General features: G+C 33.9%; 6 protein-coding genes across 7 annotated transcripts; 2 read left to right on the forward strand and 4 right to left on the reverse strand.

Moving 5' to 3' along the window:
• Positions 1-193: 193 nt before the first annotated feature.
• On the reverse strand, positions 194-2,416 carry LOC106721534 (28S ribosomal protein S5, mitochondrial). The gene is made up of 7 exons (XM_045681883.1): positions 2,187-2,416; positions 1,877-2,096; positions 1,603-1,736; positions 1,363-1,457; positions 1,122-1,257; positions 778-977; positions 194-550 (listed from the first exon to the last, which is right to left on the reverse strand). Exons 1-7 carry the CDS (start codon positions 2,335-2,337, stop codon positions 194-196), a joined length of 1,293 nt encoding a protein of 430 aa, XP_045537839.1. The 5' UTR covers positions 2,338-2,416.
• A 226-nt stretch (positions 2,417-2,642) lies between these two features.
• Positions 2,643-5,394, forward strand: LOC106721557 (zinc finger protein-like 1 homolog). Of its 2 annotated transcripts, XM_014516519.2 has the most exons (7): positions 2,643-2,722; positions 2,809-2,915; positions 2,990-3,101; positions 3,227-3,420; positions 3,657-3,891; positions 4,197-4,320; positions 5,187-5,394. In XM_014516519.2, the coding sequence occupies exons 2-7, from the start codon at positions 2,814-2,816 to the stop codon at positions 5,368-5,370; spliced, it is 951 nt and encodes a 316-aa protein (XP_014372005.1). In that variant the 5' UTR covers positions 2,643-2,722; positions 2,809-2,813; the 3' UTR covers positions 5,371-5,394. The 2 variants fall into 2 exon arrangements, with proteins under 2 accessions (XP_014372005.1, XP_014372004.1); XM_014516518.2 differs by having other exon boundaries at positions 2,671-2,915; positions 5,187-5,393.
• Positions 5,395-5,531: 137 nt separating this feature from the next.
• On the reverse strand, positions 5,532-7,757 carry LOC106721513 (tubulin--tyrosine ligase-like protein 12). Its single transcript, XM_014516460.2, has one exon. It carries the CDS (start codon positions 7,639-7,641, stop codon positions 5,800-5,802), a length of 1,842 nt encoding a protein of 613 aa, XP_014371946.2. The 5' UTR covers positions 7,642-7,757; the 3' UTR covers positions 5,532-5,799.
• Positions 7,758-8,201: 444 nt separating this feature from the next.
• On the reverse strand, positions 8,202-16,222 carry LOC106721497 (DDB1- and CUL4-associated factor 5). The gene is made up of 13 exons (XM_014516439.2): positions 15,935-16,222; positions 15,230-15,387; positions 14,827-14,986; positions 13,752-13,881; positions 12,892-13,175; positions 12,691-12,809; positions 12,482-12,607; positions 11,157-11,364; positions 10,641-10,746; positions 9,987-10,251; positions 9,500-9,599; positions 9,333-9,425; positions 8,202-9,233 (listed from the first exon to the last, which is right to left on the reverse strand). Exons 1-13 carry the CDS (start codon positions 16,122-16,124, stop codon positions 8,614-8,616), a joined length of 2,559 nt encoding a protein of 852 aa, XP_014371925.2. The 5' UTR covers positions 16,125-16,222; the 3' UTR covers positions 8,202-8,613.
• A 556-nt stretch (positions 16,223-16,778) lies between these two features.
• LOC106721563 (RRP15-like protein) lies at positions 16,779-18,229 on the forward strand. The gene is made up of 4 exons (XM_014516524.2): positions 16,779-16,898; positions 16,969-17,387; positions 17,629-17,945; positions 18,121-18,229. The coding sequence occupies exons 1-4, from the start codon at positions 16,856-16,858 to the stop codon at positions 18,179-18,181; spliced, it is 840 nt and encodes a 279-aa protein (XP_014372010.2). The 5' UTR covers positions 16,779-16,855; the 3' UTR covers positions 18,182-18,229.
• A 331-nt stretch (positions 18,230-18,560) lies between these two features.
• Positions 18,561-20,793, reverse strand: LOC106721543 (RAB6A-GEF complex partner protein 2). Its single transcript, XM_045681888.1, has 6 exons — positions 20,582-20,793; positions 20,283-20,488; positions 19,871-20,151; positions 19,396-19,548; positions 18,988-19,174; positions 18,561-18,825 (listed from the first exon to the last, which is right to left on the reverse strand). Exons 1-6 carry the CDS (start codon positions 20,701-20,703, stop codon positions 18,617-18,619), a joined length of 1,158 nt encoding a protein of 385 aa, XP_045537844.1. The 5' UTR covers positions 20,704-20,793; the 3' UTR covers positions 18,561-18,616.
• Positions 20,794-21,180: the final 387 nt, after the last annotated feature.

Genomic DNA, 21,180 nt, shown 5'->3' on the forward strand with positions numbered 1-21,180 from the left:
TGAAAGAATCTGTAATCAAATTTTTATCAATAAAAAATCAAAATGGATATTTTTTTTATTTTATCCTTTTATCTCAAAATAATAGCGGGACAATGAGAACAGATAATATTCAATTTAGTATTGCAAGTAAAAAAACATTATTGATTTAGTATAATGTTTATTTTAAAACTAAAACTAATTAACATTACATCTTCTATGTTTCTTTTACATCATTTTCCTCTGGATATTTGTAATTGAGGAAACTCTTTACTTCCCCATTTTCAATTTTAAGATTTAATCGAATCTTTTCATGGTTCCTGTACCTCTCGTATTTCTTAAGATAAATATCATAGTGTGGCATAGTCTCATAGAATCTTGGGAATTTTTTCTTTTTCAACACAACTTTGTCATTCATTACATATTGTATGAAATCCAGTGTTTCATCTTTGGGTATTTCGTCTTTGGTTCTTACAACACTGGGACTAGCTACTACGGTCGGATAGTATTCGTTTTCAGCTTTATATTCAACAAGGTGTAATTTTTTCTCTTCCGCAAGCTTTTGATGTGTTCTCTGCAAGTGAAATATTGAAATAGTCAACTTTAAGTACGAAATGAATAAGCCTTACTTTGCAATAAAACTCAAAAATCAATGTCAAACAATTTTTGCATATCTAAAGTATGTTTAATCCTTTTTCTTCAAAATAAACCATTTAAAAAATGTGAACTATAGTTAAAACATTAATAGATCCATTTTCATAATCTTAAAAATTGCATTTTTGCACTCAGTGTAACACTTACCTGCTGCAGAAGACCAATGAAGAATGCTTTGACAATGTGCTGCAGATTGTGGGAGCCTTCCACCTTAGCTCGCAGATCCTTAATGCCAATAGCTTGACAGATCTCCTTGATAGCTCGGTGACAACTCAAGCCAAAACCTTCATTCTTTTTCTCAACGTAAATTTTCGTTTTTCCAAAAGCCGTGAAGAAGTCATGGAAAACTACATTAAAAGAAAAATCAGTTGGATTTATAATGTAAAAATGTATTAAGGTTAAAACCTATATATTTTTAACAAATTAAAATCATAGTTCTATTAAAATTAGATTTCATTGAATTAGATTAGAAAAAAGTAAAAATCACTTACTTGTGTGGCCATTGTAAATATCAAAGTGCATCAATTTCTTTCCAGCCCTGTTTTTGGCTTTCCGTAATGCTGCCGGGGCTTCCTTTGCTCTACCGAGACCAAAACCTGCCAGACCTTGACCATTTCCAGTAACAACCTATAAAACCAAAAAATAAAAAAGAAAAAATTGTAGTAGCATGAAAAGATTTAATTGATTTAAAAAATTTATTGATGGAACAGATTATGCTAATTTAAACCTCACCATTGCCTGGTAGTTCCGAGTTCTGCCTAAAGTACCTTTCATAATCAGCAAAGATCTCAATTGCAGCACTTTCGTATCAAATCCAGTAAACTCTTCTGCAAAATTAAAATGACAAAACTAATATTATAATTTTATAACACTGCCTATTTGAAGTAAAATTATTTTTAAAATTGCTAAGTTAACTTATGGTTATGGCAATTGTAAGACTTTGGTAAAGTTATAAATAAAACAAAACATTACCATCAGCCACTGGATCAGGAGGTCCAATGCTTCGTCCTGGCATACGGGTTCCAGACCAACCTCGCTCAATAGAACTCAGTTTGATTCTCCGGAATTTTGTCATTGAATCACGTAGCTTTATAAGCTTTTCCATTCTGTAAAGAAATTAGGTATAAGTATTGTTCAATTTTATAAGAATATAAGTTTGATACAATTGTTCCTCTATGCTATAATAACACTTTGGGTAGTATCGTATTAATAATAGAAGAAAGGCTATAATGAAACAAGTACTTGCCTTTCAGGATCATCAGGCAGCCGCTGTTGTTTCAACAGCTCTCTACCCCTAATTACAGGTGCAGACAATCCTGGCCACAGCATATTAACCTTTCCCACCCCTATTACTTGTCCACGGTTCAAATCTCGAATACGTATACGCCCAGCACCTTTACCACGACCTTTTTTCGCTCCAGCATTACTTACAGATGTCACGGATTTCCACAACTTTTCCGCAGGTACTGTCACAATTACAAAACAATACATACAATACGATTTATATCATACATGGCTTTTAAAAGGTTTATACATTTTTAATCTTCAATACTTACACTTATTAAAAAAGTTTACACAAGCTATCGAAGATGTACTGAAATTTTTTAGGTTATGAACTACATTGTTTTGATAAATCGATCCTTGGTTAAATAATATGTTTACTGGCTTTTTGATTAGATGTTTTAGTGAAAATAACTTAAGAGCCATGGTAAACACAGTGATTAATACTGTGTTTTCCAAATTAGATATTAAAATTTACTCATTCCTCTTAAAAAATAAAAAGGAAATTTGATAATGACAATTGATAACTGACAGCTGACACTGACGTTCAGAAATATTCCAGATAACAAACATTATTCAAACTTTGAAAAGTATCTTTCTGGTTTAAAAGGACTGGTACTTTCGTTTCGTACAGTCTTATTAATACATATTCATGAAATTCATATTCATTTCTGTAAAATAATCAATTATAGCTTTATACAAATTCCTGTAAATAGTTCTGAACGATAACAAAATATTGACAAATTGACATGTAATTTACGTGGCTGACAGATTGAAATTGATATATTTTATAAAAACCGAACCGAGTCATGTATTGCAGATTTTCTGAATTCAATACTATAAATTGGTAATTACACGTTATATTACTGAAATTTAATCAGATTCCTATCGTTTTAGTGAAAATGGGCCTCTGTAAATGTCCGAAAAGGAAGGTAACGAACCAGTTTTGTTTTGAACACAGAGTGAATGTTTGCGAAAATTGTATGGTAACAAACCATCCAAAGGTAAGCAAAAATACAGAATTATTTTAAATGAAAGAACAAACTCATCGTACTAAACAAGTCTCTTTTTCTTTTAGTGCATTATACAGTCTTATCTGCAGTGGCTTCAAGATAGTGATTATAATCCCATTTGCGAAATATGCACAAAAAGTTTATCCGAGGGGGAGTGCATACGGCTAACTTGCTATCGTAAGTACAATATTTTGCATTTAGTAGAAATAAATTGTGGCAAAATACATGCAATAGATGTAATTGTGACAAATTAATATACAGATTGTGTAAATTCTTACACTTTTCCATCATATTTTTTACAGATGTATTTCATTGGGAATGCGCGGAATCTCGTTACCGTGCATTACCCCGCACAACAGCCCCAGCAGGCTACCAGTGCCCATCTTGTGCTACTCCAGTATTTCCTCCTCCCAACTTAGTGTCCCCCGTAGCTGATGTACTCCGAGAAAAGCTTGCAGGTGTCAACTGGGCAAGAGCAGGTCTTGGCTTACCATTGGTAATAAGCATTTATATTTTTTAATCTGTATGCAATGAAACAATTGTAATTCTAGTGAAATGATCAAGTTTCTGCTTGTAACAAACTGTAAGTAACAAAAAGATATGAAATGTGAAGTCAATAACAGTATGTTCTATAAGTATAGAGATTAATTATTAAGCATAAATAATTTAACACCTTAATTTAGTGTAGTTATTTAGTAAAAGCAGTAGTGCATTAAAAATTCAAATCAACAGCTTTCAGATGACCAAGACATGAAAGGTGCTGCAAGTAGACGCAGTCAATCTCCATTAGAAAAATTCCAATATTCTAACAATATAATGGATAGCCATCGCGGTACTCCTGTCGGGGCGAGTGACGATGAATCAACGAACCGCTCTGCAACGAGCTCACCACATTCCATAATTCAAATTCCAGATGAACCGGTTAATATATATGATGGTACATCTAAAAGAAATGATATCTTGCAAGGTATTTATAATCTACATGTATATAAATAAATATTCAAAAATTGAAAGTAGTACATATACACAAGAAAATATAGAATGGCATAGTGGTTTATTTCATCTTTCTATTCTTTGATGTTTTGAAAATTTTAAATTTAATATTTGAACATATGTATGTGTGCTATAATGTAAAAACGTAGTTTAACAAATAATTAATTTGGATTTATTACATGTCTAGATAACTGTTATCTATTTTTACTGTTAGAAAAGATACTTATGTCATATCCTTTGGAAAAAAATGGGTTTTATGTAATGTTATAAATATTTCAGGCGGTCAAGCACCAAGAAAAGGTTTCAAATTACTTGACAACACAAGTGTAATACCGAACTTCGATCATGATGAAAATAAATATAAACAAAAATCAACATTTGCGTGGGTCAACAGATGGTGGAAGTAAGTAGCACTTTGACCTTTGGTTACATATTATTAATTGATTTCAAATATTTACTGCAATGACTCATTCTGCAAGTTTACGTTAATCCATGAAAATTAAAGTGGCTTTAAATCTATTCATTTTATAGTCAACAGTAACAAAACAAATTTAAACATCAACAACAGTTAGCCTTTATAAATGTACTAGTACGCGACTTCTTCCGCGCGGAATTGAAAAAAAAAAATGGAAGAAGTAGCGCCTATGTGTTCTATACAATTTTCTACATCTGTGCCGAATTTCATGAAGTTTAATCGTTCCGGAGAAATCTTCAAACAAACATCCATCTATTTAAACTTTCGCATTTATGATATTAGTAAGATGTTAACAGTATTTTCTTAAACAAAGTGTATCAAACACTGTCATTAATGAAAGTATACTTTTGCTCTATCATTACGGGCTTTTCCCCTGCAGTTTTCTATTACCATACCTAGATTCTAGAACCTGTACAACTTTAATTAAGATCTATACCATTATGGATGCAAATGGAAAGATTTGTATTTTTATATTTAACTAGCTTTTTCCCGCGACTCTGTCCACGCGGAATAAAAAATAGAAAACGGGGTAAAAATTATCCTATGTCCGTTTCCTGGTTCTAAGCTACCTGCCCACCAATTTTCAGTCAAATCGATTCAGCCGTTCTCGAGTTATAAATAGTGTAACTAACACGACTTTCTTTTATATATAGATAAATTCAATAATTATTGGATCGATTTCAAATATTTTTTTTACCACTATAAAGCTACATTATCACTGTTATTTATTACTAGAAAACAAGATTTCTATAATTCTGTGCCGACAAAATCTAGTATGAAATTATCTTTTACAGGAATACACTTCCCTCTTCTCGCATACGAAGAGCTGGTGGTCTGTACAGGCGCTACTGGATCATGCTGTTTGTTTTGATAGTGGTTATTGTCATTTTGGTCCTGCTTAGCCACCGAGATGTTGATGACGAAAACCCATTTGGAGTTATCCATGAAGACGGACATAGAATATTGCAGAAAAATTAATCTCTTATTTATTATTATTTATAATTACAATTATTTTATTAAAATCAAGCAATTATCAAAGTGATATGTGTACTAAGTTTAATTGTATGATTTATAACTTGTTGTCTTTGAGAATGTACAAGTAAGTAGAGAATAAAAAACTTCAATTCATTATTGTGTTTTAATGGAAAAAAAATTGTATTGTAGCTCATACATTTTGTCTTAATAATTATACAGGCAAGGCACATTCAAAACAGTGTAATCATACATACATACACTAATATTTTATACAATCAGGCAAAAGCATAGCCTTTTAGGAAGCTTTTGCCATTATTTAACATTATTATACAGTAATGTTTAAAGCAAATATGCTGCAAAATTTATGCCAGTTTTGACTAGAATTCTTGTTGCAAATGAAATTGCAAAAAAAATTGTGGTTATATTGCTGCATTAGAGTATCTTTGTGCATGTCTCAACTTCTTTATCCAAGAAGAGAACAGAAAATATGTCATTGTAGAAATCAGGATAGTACACACATGCACGCTGACAATCTGGCATCCAGTTTATTTCTAACAGTTTAGGTTCCATCGCCGATTTGTTTGTATCCCAGCTTAACATTAAATCAGCAGCATAAACTGCTCTGGATTGTGGACTCTTAGCAATTCCAAATGGTGGCTGTTTAGATGTGGCCGCAGTGAACAATTCAGCAAACATTTTGAATATCGATTTTTCAACTTCATCCCATGAAAAGTTATCATATTGTTTTGCCCAATTGTCTTTAAAATCTGCACAAAGCATTCTATACAGTTGTACACCTTCAGCATAATTCATTACAGTGAAATGCTGTTCGTAATCTTCAAAGTTGTCAAGAGAAAATGCTTTATTAGAAAATCTTAGAAAGAAATTTTTGTAAATGTAGACTTCAGTAGGGTTAACAGATTTCAACAGGATTACATAACGTATATCAAATTTAACCAACCCTACATTGGGTCTCTCAAATAAAACTGGATTGTGTATATATTTTTGAGCAATTTTTGGTCCAGTTAATGGCAGTCGACATAAAAAGTTCAAATTATCAGTTATATAAATGTCCAAACCTCTTGCTAAGTTGTATGGTTTGCAAATCCAGTGGTTATCTAAACCCTTTTTCTTCCTTTGCATATAGTAAGCAACGAGTTTAGGCAGCTCAGTTTTCATATTAAATGTGGTAGGTAACCATGTAGGAAATGTTTCTAGCTTATCCTTGTCAATGTTTTTGCCTTCTTCACAACACCTTCTTGCAACTATAGCTAAAAGATCTTTTATTGTGATGACATACTCAAAAGGAAACTGATTAATGAATTTGTGTGGTGAATCAACACTGAACTCTTGAAAATTTTTAAAATGGTTTGTTAACCACAAAATATCAGCGTCACGTTCATTGTCAACAATTTCAAAATCTGCTAAAGTCAAATGTTCATTGATCAGAGAATATTCTGAAAATACTTTCAATTTTTCAGATCTGGTTTGCCTAAGTTGTAATATTTCTACATAGGGTAGGGTTTCAATAATGTGTCCTTCTAAGAAGTACCTCTTATCTGGTTCTTCTTGGGTAAAGTCTTCATCAAAATATTCATAATGCTTCCAAGGTATCAGCATAGCTTCCCTTTGTTTGGGATCAGGGTAGTGGCCCTCTACAAAGTTCACAGTGATGGTGTCACCTTCTTCAACATTTTCAATTGGAAAAAGTAAAGTATATGTCAACTGATGAGGCACATAAATAAATGGTACAGCACGAAAGTTGGGATTATCAGAATGTATGATACCGAAACCCAACAAATCTAAAACATACCACACGGGTACCCGGTCTTCTATGGAAAACTCACTGCCAGATATAGCATAGGTGTGAGCGTAACGCCAAATATTATGTGATACTTCTTCTATTCTCTCTTCTGTATCTGTACTTGTTATTTGCATATAATTACACATAGTTTCTAAAAGGCCAGGAACATTTCGTAGATTCCTTTTTACACTGTTCGCTTTAAAAGTCCACGCGTGGTCTACGAGATAAATGTGATCTGAGTTAGCTTTATCAATATCACTTATTGCCATTATACACCAAATGGGATCATAAGGCATTTTCTGTTTATCTTCATAATCAATCTGCATCAATTCAAAAGCCACACCGGAATCTAGTATCTGATCACGTAATTTTTTGCACAATGTGTGCCAAAAATGTTCAGGAACGCCTGATGAAACCAATTGAGGCTTGTGCATAGCCAAAAAGGTGTTGAAGTTTGAAATTCCATCCATTTTAAAATAAAATGTATTATGTAAAAGCTAGAGAAAATTAAATTTTATATCTTATTTAAAAATTTGGTAGAAAAGCTACAATGAGTACCGGTACAACACAGACTGATAATGACAGCAATCAGATGACACGCCCTCGTTGTCATTGACAGTCACTTCCAAAGAGTATATAAACTTCAAATAACTGACAAGTTATAATGTTGCTGCTCTGCATATTTTTTTTCGAATCGATTCTTCAACTTATCAAGGTACAGAAATTCAATTCTGAATTATTGGCCTGTGCTCCAAATAAAAATTATGGCTTACAGTCATATATCTTACTAATACTAATATTATAAATGCGAATGTTTGGACGGATGGAAGGATGTTTATTAGAAGATATCCCTAATACATAATGGTGCTGGTTTCCATACCAATATTTTTTGATGTATTTTTTGACGTCAGTGTCATCATGCAATCAAAATCTCCATGTGGCAATAAATATAAGGATGAAAGAAATCAAGCTTTTGTTACTAGTAAATAATATTTATTAAATTTTATTTTATAAAATCTAATTTCCTTACCTTAAAAGTTATAACTCGACAAAGTCGTAAGCGTCCTCTTCTTTTTTGCAAAGGGAATTATAATATATTTATCAATAACTCAACTATACAACAATAAGCAGAGATAAGGCCTCCAGACACACTTATTTTTGAGATCGCGCCAAAACGCAACTTCTAAAAAATATTGGCAATGTAAAGACTAGTCGTTTGTAAGTATATAAAATTGGAAAAATGTGTTCAAAGGAGGCCTTACAGTTTGGATGAACCCTTAAATAACACAGGGAATATCTTCCAATCACTTATAGGAGGGACATTCCCTGAAACCTTTACGGAACTTGTAGACACAGGGTACAAATAGTTAAATAATCGCCCATAGAGCGGATAACTTATAATAACAATATGAAACACATTTTAATATCTATCTATTGATATTTCAGTTTGAATCAGAGTCCATGTGATTCCTGTAATTGCGTCTCGCTCGTTTGACGCGTTGTCGGAACTTGAGGGTCTGGTAGTCGGGGTCGTCGGAGACATCGTTTTGTGCGCGGGGTATGCGGGAGCCGCGGGAGGGACGCGAACCTGTGCCCACCCCGCTGTCGGGTGTGGCGGGCGTGGCGGGTGTGGTGGGTGCGGCGGGGGGCCAGACACCACTCTCAGTGCTGCAGCTGCTCTCGAGCTCGCTCTCGTTGGTTTCGTTGAGAAGGCGGGCGACGGTGTTGTAGTTGCTGGGGGGCGGGGGCGCGGCGGGTGCGTCGCTGGAGTCGGAGCAGTGGGGGGCGCGCGCGGTGCGGCGAGAGCGGCGCTGGGGGGCGCGAGGGCGGGGCGAGGGTGGCGAGGAGGGCGCCGGGGGGTCTAGGCGCAGCGTGTCGCCGAGGGAGTCGCGCGAACCGTTGACGGGCGTGGGGACAATGCTGACGAGGTCGGGGGGCACGCCGGGCGCGCCGGGTGCGCCGCCCTGCGCCCGCGGGGATATCGGCCGACTGCTCACTGATTGGTCGTCGTCGGAGTCAACCTCCGCTATCCGGAACAATGCTGAACTTTGGCCCCTATAACCTATAATGATGTGCAGAAAATGAGCGTATGTTCCGCATATAGTCTTTATTTCTTATTTTAACTGTTTAAAAAAGTAATAAATTTGCTTAGAATAATTACCTGTGCTAGTGCTTGGCAGTGCTAAGTTCTCTTCGAATTGATTAAAATTAGTAAAGTTATTGTTATCACTACTGTCCTGAGCCATGGCAGAGCCTGCGGACAAACACCAAATGTACGGAATGAACATTAAAATTAAACCACAATTTTTTTTACATTAGCATACTAACCATTATTTTTTATATTCATAACTTTCCTATAACTAGTGACTTTAGTTTTCCTCTTTGTAGTCCTCGATAAATTCATTCGACGCCGCAGTGGTCTTGTACTCTGTGAACAATTTATTTAGTTAACATTAAATACTAAGGAAATAAGAATTATGTCAGTTCCAAAAAAAACAATATTTATTAGTAAGTCAAAGGAGATCATTATTTCGGGCCCACATAAATGTAACGCCCGGGAATCAAATATGCTTAAATGAGGAGTGTAACAGAAAGAGGATGTTTCCTTTCCTATGCGTCCCCCTCCCCTCCCCGTCTCCTCCTCCGCAAAATCCACTTCCCTTTCCAATCATTCTCTTATAAGAAAAGGGTGGGAAGAAAACGTGGAATAAAATTAAGATCTTTAATTAATTCTTTGACTTCTAAGAAAGAGACCTAAGACTAGAAAGGGTAGATTATAAATATAGAAAATAACTATATTGTGTATGTCTCTCACCCTGCTGGAGCTCCTGTAGAGGGTGTGCGTGGGCTCGTCGGAGTCTGTGCGGTCGCTGGAGGGTGCGGAGAGTGGGCGCTGTGGGCGCGGGGTGCGGGGCGCGCGGGGCGTGGTGCGGCGCGGACCCCGCGCCCTCCGCGCCACAGCACGCTTGCCCTTCGACCCCACACCCCCCGCACACCCCACACCCCCAACACCACCAGCAGCTGCGCTATCGCACTTACTGCTGGATTTGCTCACACAAGATCGAGTCTGTTTGTTACGCCTGTTAATATATCGACTTCTAAGTAAACCTTCGTATTTTTAAAACGCATATTTTGCGAGACAAAACATCAAACATAAGTATGGTCAATTAAATTATTTATCCAACATAAATATACAATGGAAACCCAAAATTCACATATTTTCTTTCTAACGTCATTTTCAAATTTATTATTTTAAATTAGTATTTGTCAAGTTAATTAAAAAAACTTGGTGGTAAACATCGTGCTCCAATTTTGAAATTGTGTTACAAAAAAATCCTTAATTGGCCACTAAGGTAGATCCTTAGTGTCAATTTCTTACACTAAAATGTACTACTTAACGATTCTGAGTCTGGTAGTTGGTGAATTACAGATATTAACTGATACAAGTATCAATCACAAGATAACTGACCTTTGCGATCCTCGTTTCTGTGCGCGAGTGTTTTTAGGATACCGCGAGGCGACAAGGCGAGCCAGCCTGTTGGGACAGCGCTGGCTGCGGTTGCCGTTTGGATTTACTGTTGTAAATATATTTGTATAAGATGGTACAGTCGCTATTGTTTGCGGTATTGCAGTTACAGAAAATTCATCACATAACGAAGTAAATTCCGCTATTTTAAGAACAATATAGGTGTTATACTATATACATTATACTATATACATAATTTGCTCTGTTACCTTAACGTTATTTTACTTCTTACTTAATATTATAAATGCGAATGATTAAATGGATGGATGGATATTTATTTAAAGGTGTCTCCAGAACGGCTGAACGGATCTTGATGAAATTTGGCACAGATGTAGACCAGTCTGGAAGAACACATATGCTACTTTTTAAGTTTTTTTTTTAATAATTGCTGATCGTTATCATACACGAAGCTGAAAAGGTAATACATTTGAAGTGTAAAATATTTGTAGTAAGGCCTACCTCGCTTAGGATGCAGGGTGAGGAGATCAGCGACAGCGCGGTCGGAGTCATCAGAGTCTACGGCGGGCGGCGATGCTGAGCTGGAGGCGTCCAGCGAGTCCGTCTCTGCCGCGAGGCACTCCAGCTCGCGCTGCACCAGCGAGTCGAAGAAAGCCATCATACGCTGGTCTTCCACTGTCGATTGTTCCGCGTAGTTGTGTGAAATATACTAAAAATAAAGAAATAAAATTTTATTCATAAAAAATTCTACCAATAATAGTTGTTAATATTTTAAAATTTGTTAAAACGATTAAAAATTTAACATACTTTTTAATGTTATTTTTTTTTAAATCAGGATTTATAAATTTTAACACACGTGTAATAAAGTAGATTTTTGTTATGCTAATTTCCTATTAAATTACATATTTCTATGTACTTTTTCTAATACGTGTATCGCAGACGGCCACTCAATACAAAGTAACAGATCTTACTGCACATGCAGTATGCACTTAACGAGAAATACGCACCAAAGTGTTTACATTTAAGATCTAGAAGCTTCCATATGAAATTATAATCTTCAGAATCGAATATTTATGAACTGTTTGTTATGATCATCCTGCTGCGCAATACTTTTCATTATACAGAGTGAACCAAATGTCCTACGACACTCGAAACTTTATTGACAAATAATAAAAAAGTATGTCGTATAAACTGTATGTATTTTTAGTATGAATATTGAAGTTTTATTTTTTACGCGCGTTAGAGAAGTAAATCGGTAGCTAAATGATGAATCGAACGACTATTACAAAGATCGCTCGCATACCACGTCAAAATTATGACAGTACTAGCTGTCGCTGGCAACTCCGTTCGCGCGGAATTAGAAAAAACATAATAAGTAGCCTATGATCTATATCTATGCCAAATTTCATCAAGATCCGTTTAGCCGTTCTGGAGATACCTTCAAACAAACATTCATTCATCCAAATTTGCACATATATAATGTAAGGTGAACATCAAAAGGCGTTAACTGAAATAAATGTTGTCAATATTTCAAACCCTGTAGTTCTGATAAGCTCTCGAATACAGATGAACTGCGACTGACGTCAACAAATGTATTTACACACATGAGATTCATATTCATCTTGAATAAGACTTTCATAAATCAACCAACTGGAATATGGGTCACGATAAAGTTGTTTTCACATTTCAAGTATTTCATTTCTTTTAGACCTAAGATTTATGGAATAATTTTAAACATAATAACATGATAATTTCAATTAAGACCGTTACCTGAGACTTAGTATTCTATAAGACACAGCATATATGCTATATTATAATGTATCTACCTGTCCACTATGATGTACGAGAGACACATAATCCTCGTGGCTGTATATCTCGCGTGGGTTGTCGGAGCCCTGCGCCTCCTCTAACAGAGCTCCGCGCATCTGTGGATACTCCAGCGCAGACCACACCTGATTACAACAACAGATTTATTAACAAGTAATTGTGTTTAAAAAAATGTTAATTTGGGTGAATTCAAATGTTACATTAATACCTTTATAATTTTTTCAACTCCTGAGGATGCGATGAGGCAGTACTGTGAGTTGTAGCGAACTTGATTCACTATAGACCTGTGCCCGTATAATACAATGTGCGGCGGTTCCACTACCATATCTGTAAAATACATTAATTCAGTTATTTAATACATTGAATGGAGCTTAACACAATTTTCTTAGGCTATTATTGTTCTACTAACCAAACTCCCCACTATCAGGTATCTTCCACATATATAGATTGAAGTCATCAGAGCCGGACAGAACAAACTGGTCTCCTTTTCCGGCAAAGCAGCAACTCTTCATAGTGCACGAGTTGTAGTAGTCCTGGTGGTAGAACTCCGCGACGGGATCGGGTGAGTGCACAGCGTACAGTACGGGCGCCAAGCGACGACGCAACGCGAGGATGTGGGTGCCCGCGGAATTAAAGCGGACGCTCATACTATTCTGACATGTACCGTTGTTACCGAAGTAGCGGAGGACTGGGCTGTAGATGTTACGTTATTGATTATTACCGTAAATTTTAAAAGACGTGATACTTGTATGCATTATTGCTATTCCTGTTTCATTCGAAGAGAATGACAGCGATTACAATATTGTCTTAATACAGTGGAGATTCACCGTTAAATATTCTAATGCTTTTTAGTATGGGCATGTTGTACTTTATTTGACCCACCTAGTTGGAAAGCTATATTTTTATTCGTAAAAGTGTTTAGGCAGCCTAAGTATGTACCTTTTTTAAAACGGCTTTTTACAGAATTCAGTACTCTGTTCTTATTATTCGAAACTTCGATCGATCGAACGAATGGAGATGTAAACAATATACATAGTCCTTAGTCCTTGTAAGAAATTTAAAAACTTGATAGTTGTACTTCAGTAATAAATTGAAACTAAATTGCTAAGACATTTTTGCACTTAAATACATATATCAAATTAAGAAAATTAATCTATAACCTATTCATAGATAAAAAGTAATACAAATCTACGTCTTAGTTACCTATCATTTGTACATACACTACTCCCCTTTACATTAAGAAATCGTTCATGAGATATCAGAACTTACTGTTTCGGTGATCGCAAGTCCCACAGTGCGACGCCGCCACGCGCGTTAGCCGACACCAACACGCCCACTTGTTGAGGGTGGAACATTACACCGTGGAACGCCTTGCGACTCCGCGATATCACCATAGACTCTACGCAACGGAGGTAAATACATAAACTGTTAGGTGTACAGAGCTTCTACGTTTTATTTTATCAAATCATTGATTCTAGTTAATTCCTTTTTATTTATAACACGAAACATCGTTAAAAGTTTGGTTCTTGATATTTTTTCTATAACTAGAATACCGCGAACAAAGCTGACTGTACTTTTTACAAGACTATGCCTGAGAAGTCTAATGCATTGTTTTTTTCAGCAGAGGCGTCAAGAACTTTGAAATGCTTAGCTAAAGACACTTTAATTGATAATACACTTTAAACAAAAATAGAATATTTACAAAGTAAAATAAATCTTAGCAGTGGTTAAATAAACAGCTTTAAAGAGCAAAACAAGAAAAAGTTTTTATAAACATTACATGATACACTGTTTACAATGAATGTTAAACAGGAATAATAAAATAAGGTCATTTGGGGAACAGCGTATCACCTTCAGAATAATCCATAAAAAAATAGTGGCCATTGTATTTTTAACTATGTAACGTACGTACATGAATTCAAACCTGAACAAAGACATAAACAACAATGTTCTGAAAAATGAAATATTTCAACATATACCACAGTGTTACATTTATTTATATGAAAATTAACAATGCCAGTGCAATACATGTATCTTCTGTTATGTCATAACACCAGAACATTAGTTCACTGACAGATGTATTTATTTATATACATACTAGCTATCGCCCGAGACTATATCTGTGCTGAATTAAAAAAAACATAATAAATAGCTTATGTGATCTTCCAAACTATGTTCTACATCTGTGCCAAATTTCATCAAGTTCTGTAGAGCCATTCCAGAGATACCTTCCAACAAACATCCATCCATCTAAACTTTCACATTTATAATATCTTTGACAAAATATGTATTAATATGTGTGTAAAATAAAAACAAACAAACAGAAAAAAGTCTAGAACCTTACCATGAACAGATTGTCTAGTATCAAAAAGCAGCAAGCGGCCATCATTGCCTGCTGTAGTCACCACTCTCTCATTAAATGGGTCTATACTGAGGCTGCACACCGCTCTTTGGTGTTGAAGAACTTCCAAAGGGCATTTGCTTTCAAGGTCATGCACAATGACCTGTTTGGACAAACAATTTTTTTAAAATTACATACTACTTTGGTCATGTAGTGTAAAAGCTGTAAAAATTGGTATTTTTATATACATTTTTGTAATAAAACCAACCTACTTAAATATAAAAAATATTTTTGGAAAAACAACATTGTAACATCTTAATCCTAGTTATGTGTTAGTAACCACAGTTACAAAATACACTTTTTGGATTACCTTTAAAAAAAAAGAATATTTTGTTTTAACACTTACAATATCATCATTACCACCAGAATAAATTTTCTGGTTATCACTTGTTATTCCAAGACAAAATATATTTGATTGGTGGACTGCTTTCATTGCCTCTGGCTTCCCATGATCAAGGATGGCCTGTCCAAACTGCCATAACATCACCCTCCTGTCATCTCCACCTAATAACATGTATAACAACAATCTGAACAATCACAAAACAAATTGTCAGGACTACTGAAAAGTTTACCATTAAAATATGTAGTCCAACATTAAATTTCAAAATATCCTTTGACAAAGAGATATTTTTTTTTATAAAAGAAGCCAATCAATGACACAGCCTCTTGTTGCCACAAAATCAAATATTTTTTTTTCTTTTTAATTTATTTATGCAATTTATAAGTGTCAAGTCAAGGAAAATTTGGAAGCATATAGATAGATTATTATTTAAATTGTCTTTGATTTCTGTACATTTCTAATAATTTACTATTTATTATATCAACATCGACATATTATATATAATAACATAACTGTGTCAGATATACATGGTATCAATTTGTTATCAAATTGTATTGTTGCTTTGATAATGAAAATCTTATCATTCAACATATCATAAGACATTAATGTTATGAATTAAATATTATTTATTCAAATTCTGACGAAAATATAAATGGGCTATGTTGGTAAACTTAAGCTTTATTATATTCAAAAATATAAAATCTATTTTACCCGATACAAGTAATTCGCCATTGCTGGAAAACTCGATAGCGTTTACACATCCGAAGTGGCACACTAAATCCCGACGATACAAATTTTTTGCAGCATTAAGACGTTTAGTAAACAACTGTGACTGAACATCAGGAATAAGTCCATATTCTCTTTTGGTTATATAAGGTAAAGGGTTCGCAATATTCGCCATATTTAGACGATTACTACCATTCCATTTTCCAGCGTATCAAATACACCGAACACTTCACTCTTTGACGATCAGCTGTATTTTATTTTTAAACATATTTGACGTTCCGTGTTGTTATCCATAAGTCAAGTTTTTTCAAATTAATTTCATCTGAGGATAAAGTTTACTCTTTTTCAAACGACAAATATTACATCATAAGTACTTTTTAAACTCAGGCTTTAAATAACTTCAATTCATTTAATAAATCGTAAGTAAAAATCTATTTGCGAAATAAAAAATCCTTCTGATTTTAGTTCTTTAGAATTTTAATCTGTTATGTACTTTAATTTTTTATGTCTATGGGTGGAGTGGAGTTTGCAAGTTTGTCCAAAAGTGTTACCACGTTTCTTTGTAATGTTGGACAAATTAGGGAATAACAAATTATGTTGGTGCGCTAAAAACTGGTTTCGAACTTCAGTACGATTATAACATGATATTTTAAAATTATGAAACATCAAAATTTATAAAAGAAAAAAATGAGAAAAGGACACAAGTGAATGGAGACTCAAAATAACAGCCACATGGAAAATTAAAATTTTTCGTATTAAAACATTCACAAGTCTATTCTCTCTGGTTTTTTTCAAATTCGAAGTGACAGTGACAAAAGAAACCAACACGTGCGTGTGTTTGTCGTTTTTAGACAATAAAACTATTTACGTTTCAGCTTTATATTTAAATTCTACCAAGAAAATAATATGGTTATTTCTACTAAAACAAAACCGACTGTTAAAGTAACGGGCAAGTATACATAAGTATTGATATAAACATAATGTAATAACTAACTTATTTAAAACTTTTCTTCGTATAGTTTCAGATAACGAGTCAGAATACGAAGTAGATGACAGTGATGAAGATCAAATATCTACGAAAGAATCTGACAGCGATGGTGGAGGCGGAGAGGACGGAGAAAGCGGAAGTGGCGAAGATAAAAGTGACTCAGAAGTTGGAAGTGATGAAGAAGGTGGCAGTGAAGGAGAAGGTGGAAGTAAAGCAGCAGTAATGCTAACAAATGAAGGCTGGGCTGATTCCGTGGCAAAGATTTTGGGTACAAACAAACCAAAAAGCAAAAAGACCTTGGTTTTATCAAGAGCTAAAAAACATTCAGAAATTGTAAAAAAAGTAAAAGAAGAGAAACCAGCTTTCGAAGTTGTTGGGGAAAGTGAGGAAATCAAACCTGAGATTAAAAAAGAAGTAACAGTTCCAACAGAGCCTCCTAAAAAGAAAAAGGTTTGGTTTATTGTATTACAAACTATTGTGTTATTTTATTACCTGATATTGTCAAAATAAATTGTTTAGCATTTCCAAGTAGCCAAGAATCAAAGTGTAGGATATGAAACGTGATTTTGTATTTTATATTTAAGCACTTTCTATATCATTTTAATACAGTGTCAAAGATGTTTAGCTAGTAGCACTATTGGTATACCTTAAAGTTGTCAGAAAAAGCTTTACTTTTAATGATTTCTTTCAGAAAGAAGAAAAATCTACTGTACGTATCAAACCAAATATCTTAGAAAAAGATAGGGAAAGACTTTTGTCGAAAATTGCTACAAAAGGTGTGGTGCAGTTATTCAATGCAGTGAGGAACCAACAAAAGACAATGGAAAAAGAACTAGATAAAGATTTAACTGAAGCCAAAAAGGAGAAGATATTAAAAAAGTTTGATAAGCGAGCATTTTTAGATACACTCATGGGTCAAACAAAGTCAATAATTGTTGATGAACAAACTAAGTCTTTGAAAAATGAAATTAAACCTGAAGATGAAAAACCTAAATGGAGTGCATTGAGGTATTTCATTTCATTAATAAACATACAACAGAAACTTGAAACAGGCAAAACTAGTTGTAATTACATTGTATTTACAATGTTTGGGCCTACATCTAATTACATTGTTTTTTTTGTCTATTCCATTGGTAACACAACACATCTTTATGTTTATTAAAAATAAACTTTCACTTTTCAGGGATGACTTTATGATGGGAGCAAAAATGAAAGATTGGGACAAAGAACCAGCAGATGACTGAATAACTTAGAATATTTATTGGTTAAATATGTACATACATTTAAATGTAATTAAATAAATTTAAGCTTAATGTAATTTATTATTTTATTAATTTTATAAAAAAACTAGCTTTTACCCGCGACCCCGTCCGCGCGGAGTAAAAGATAGAAATCGGGGTTAAATTATCCTATGTTCGTTTCCTGGTTTCTAAGCTACCTGCCCACCAATTTTCAGTCAAATCGATTCAGCCATTCTTGAGTTATAAATAGTGTAACTAACACAACTTTCTTTTATATATATAGATAATATTTGTGTACAACTGTTTTTTTTAACACATCACATGCCACTGTGATTTTTTCATAATATGTAAGTTGTGGCACTGAATGAATGTGTTACAATGTTAAACAGTTTAATCACTTGATTGTATAGTTGTGTAATAAAAAATATCCAGTTTAATTTATTTAATACATAAAGTATAAGCATCACTGCTCACTGAATGTTGTGTGATTTGTTTGGGTAATGTTGAATATATTTTGACAGGTAGATTCCAAACCATTGTTTCAATAGGCACATTTAGTGGCGCATTCCAATCCTTTTCTTCCGGATTCGGGCTAAGTTTTTCATTTGTTGTTACAAATTCAAAGTGAAGTCGCCATCTTAGTGACACTATAAAAAGAAATATTTAATTAATTTTCTATTATTAATATTTTCTGAAATCAGTAAAAAATCTAGATGTCCATTGAAAACCCAATTAAGGTGAGAAAAAGGTAGGGAAATGTTTGGCAAATCATTTGTCAATATAGACAAACCTGTGAAATGAACATTTACCTTCATTAACATCAAATGCTGGTGTGATATGCAAAGGTATTGGGAGAATCAGCTCAGAATGAGTCAATCCAAGTGTCACTTCATGATACCTGGCCACTGTCATTGATCTACTGCTAGACTCTTTGTTAACATTTTTTGCTGGTGTTTTTGATTTCAATATTTCTTCTGGTTGTAGTGATACTGAAACCTGTAATATCATATTTAATATTTGATATAAAAATGCTTGGATCTGATGTAACCACTTTCCTTGCAACTAAAATTTTTTTATAAAAAAATGAACTTTCTAAATGAGTTGGCATTGAAAATGTTAAATAATTATGGTCACTTGGTTTTAACATTAATATATTGTAAATATATGTCTCAAAAAATTATAAAAATATGAGTGATTTCATTTTTTAAACATCATACCTGCATACATGTAACAGTGCCCACAGAGAAATCAAATGTCCCCACTATATCTTCACCCAATTTGTAAGCTGACTTAAACAGACAGAACCGACCAACTTTACCTCTAGTATTTGTTATCATGTATGAGTTAGGACTCCTTCTTGCAGTAAGATTCTGAAAAACAAATTTTCAACTGCCACTAAGTTTTCATGTGACTGTATTTAATTTATCTACTAACCATGGGTTTCTGAACAATGCTCTCTTTGTAAAATATATTAACATCACTATCATTATATTTGACAGTACAGAGATAACAATATGTTTTAAGTGGAGATTTTGGTCTCAGAAACCGACGGTAAGTGTATTAGTCTAGTACTAAAACATTAGTTATTTGTTTCACATTTTAATATTTCTCATCTCAGCCATACTAGATAACTTTTATTGTGTTGTTGTTATTTTCATCAAATAAAATTAAACAAAAAACACCATAGCATACCTGTAGAACCTGTAAAGCCATAGTCAAAGGTGTCTCTACTTTCCTTTCTTCAGAAAATGGGTTTGTAGGCTGTAGATCTTCAGTGGTCTCATTACCACAAAGTGCGGCCAAGTCTTGCATATTCATGATGGGACTTATTGGTAATACTCTGAATGGTATCCTTACCATTTTTATATGTGAGCCTACCTTTTGTGTGGCAATTGTTATTTTGTATGAATATTTAATTGTTGTACCCCTATATGATGGAGCAGCTTCAATGGGCAGGGATTCTCTGTACCAAACTGAAATTAAATACATGAAAAAAAATTCTTATGCTAATTTTGTACACTGGTTGGTATTATAATGCTAAGTATGGTATTAGATATGACCCTGATAACTAGCAATCATATAAAATCCAGTAAAACATACTTACAAGTTTTGGTTTCCCCAAGAGGAATGGTCAGGTCGCAAAATAATATTTTGGGCTTTGTGTGAAAAACTACATCCCCAATATCACATGATGTTACTTCTAGGGCCGTAGTCTTTTCTATAGACAGAGATTTATCGCTGGGATTACCCGATGTCGAATAGAAACAGTGTATTTGCGCGGAAGCCCATGCCAAATTCTCTAATATGTCACTGCCGAAAACAATTAATTTAGAATCTTTCACAAAAAAAACTCGATTATATTATGCACTTGTATATAATATACATAGTAATTGGTAATTAAACCTGTGGCTTTGCGAATTCCTGTGTTCAGGTTGAGTTGTGTGGCAAAATGTAATACAACATTCTAATGCTTCACCAGCTAGGTAAACGGTTCCCGTAGTTAATTTCGCTGAAAGTTCAATCATTTTGTTACAACTTTTTAAATTATTTACAGTGAACGATAATAATTAACGAAGAACAACAGTAGTTAGTTATTTAATTGTTTACAAAATATTTGATTTAATTTATATTTACATCATATGACATTTTATTTATTTTTGACACAAGTGATGACATCTAAAACTGAAAGTAAAAAGCCCTTTTAACAATTCAATCACCATTTTATTTTCAAAATAATCAATTATTTTAATTTAAATTTGTGCAATGTTAAGTACATTTATATATTAAAAAGAAAACTTAAATAGTTCATTCTATTCTTCATTTGTTTTTTCAATAAATAAGAATGTCCATATTTAGAAAATCCTCTTGAACTCGTATCGACTCCTTCTCGTCATATCAGTAATTTGAAATTAATTTCTTCTTAAAATCTTGCAAAATTAATTTAAACAGGAAAATAATTTTAAAATACTAGGTACAAGTTTTAAGGCAGAATTAGTTCACAA

The sequence above is a fragment of the Papilio machaon genome, chromosome 17, assembly GCF_912999745.1.
Source record: "Papilio machaon chromosome 17, ilPapMach1.1, whole genome shotgun sequence".
In the NCBI taxonomy this organism is placed as follows: Eukaryota; Metazoa; Arthropoda; class Insecta; order Lepidoptera; family Papilionidae; genus Papilio; species Papilio machaon.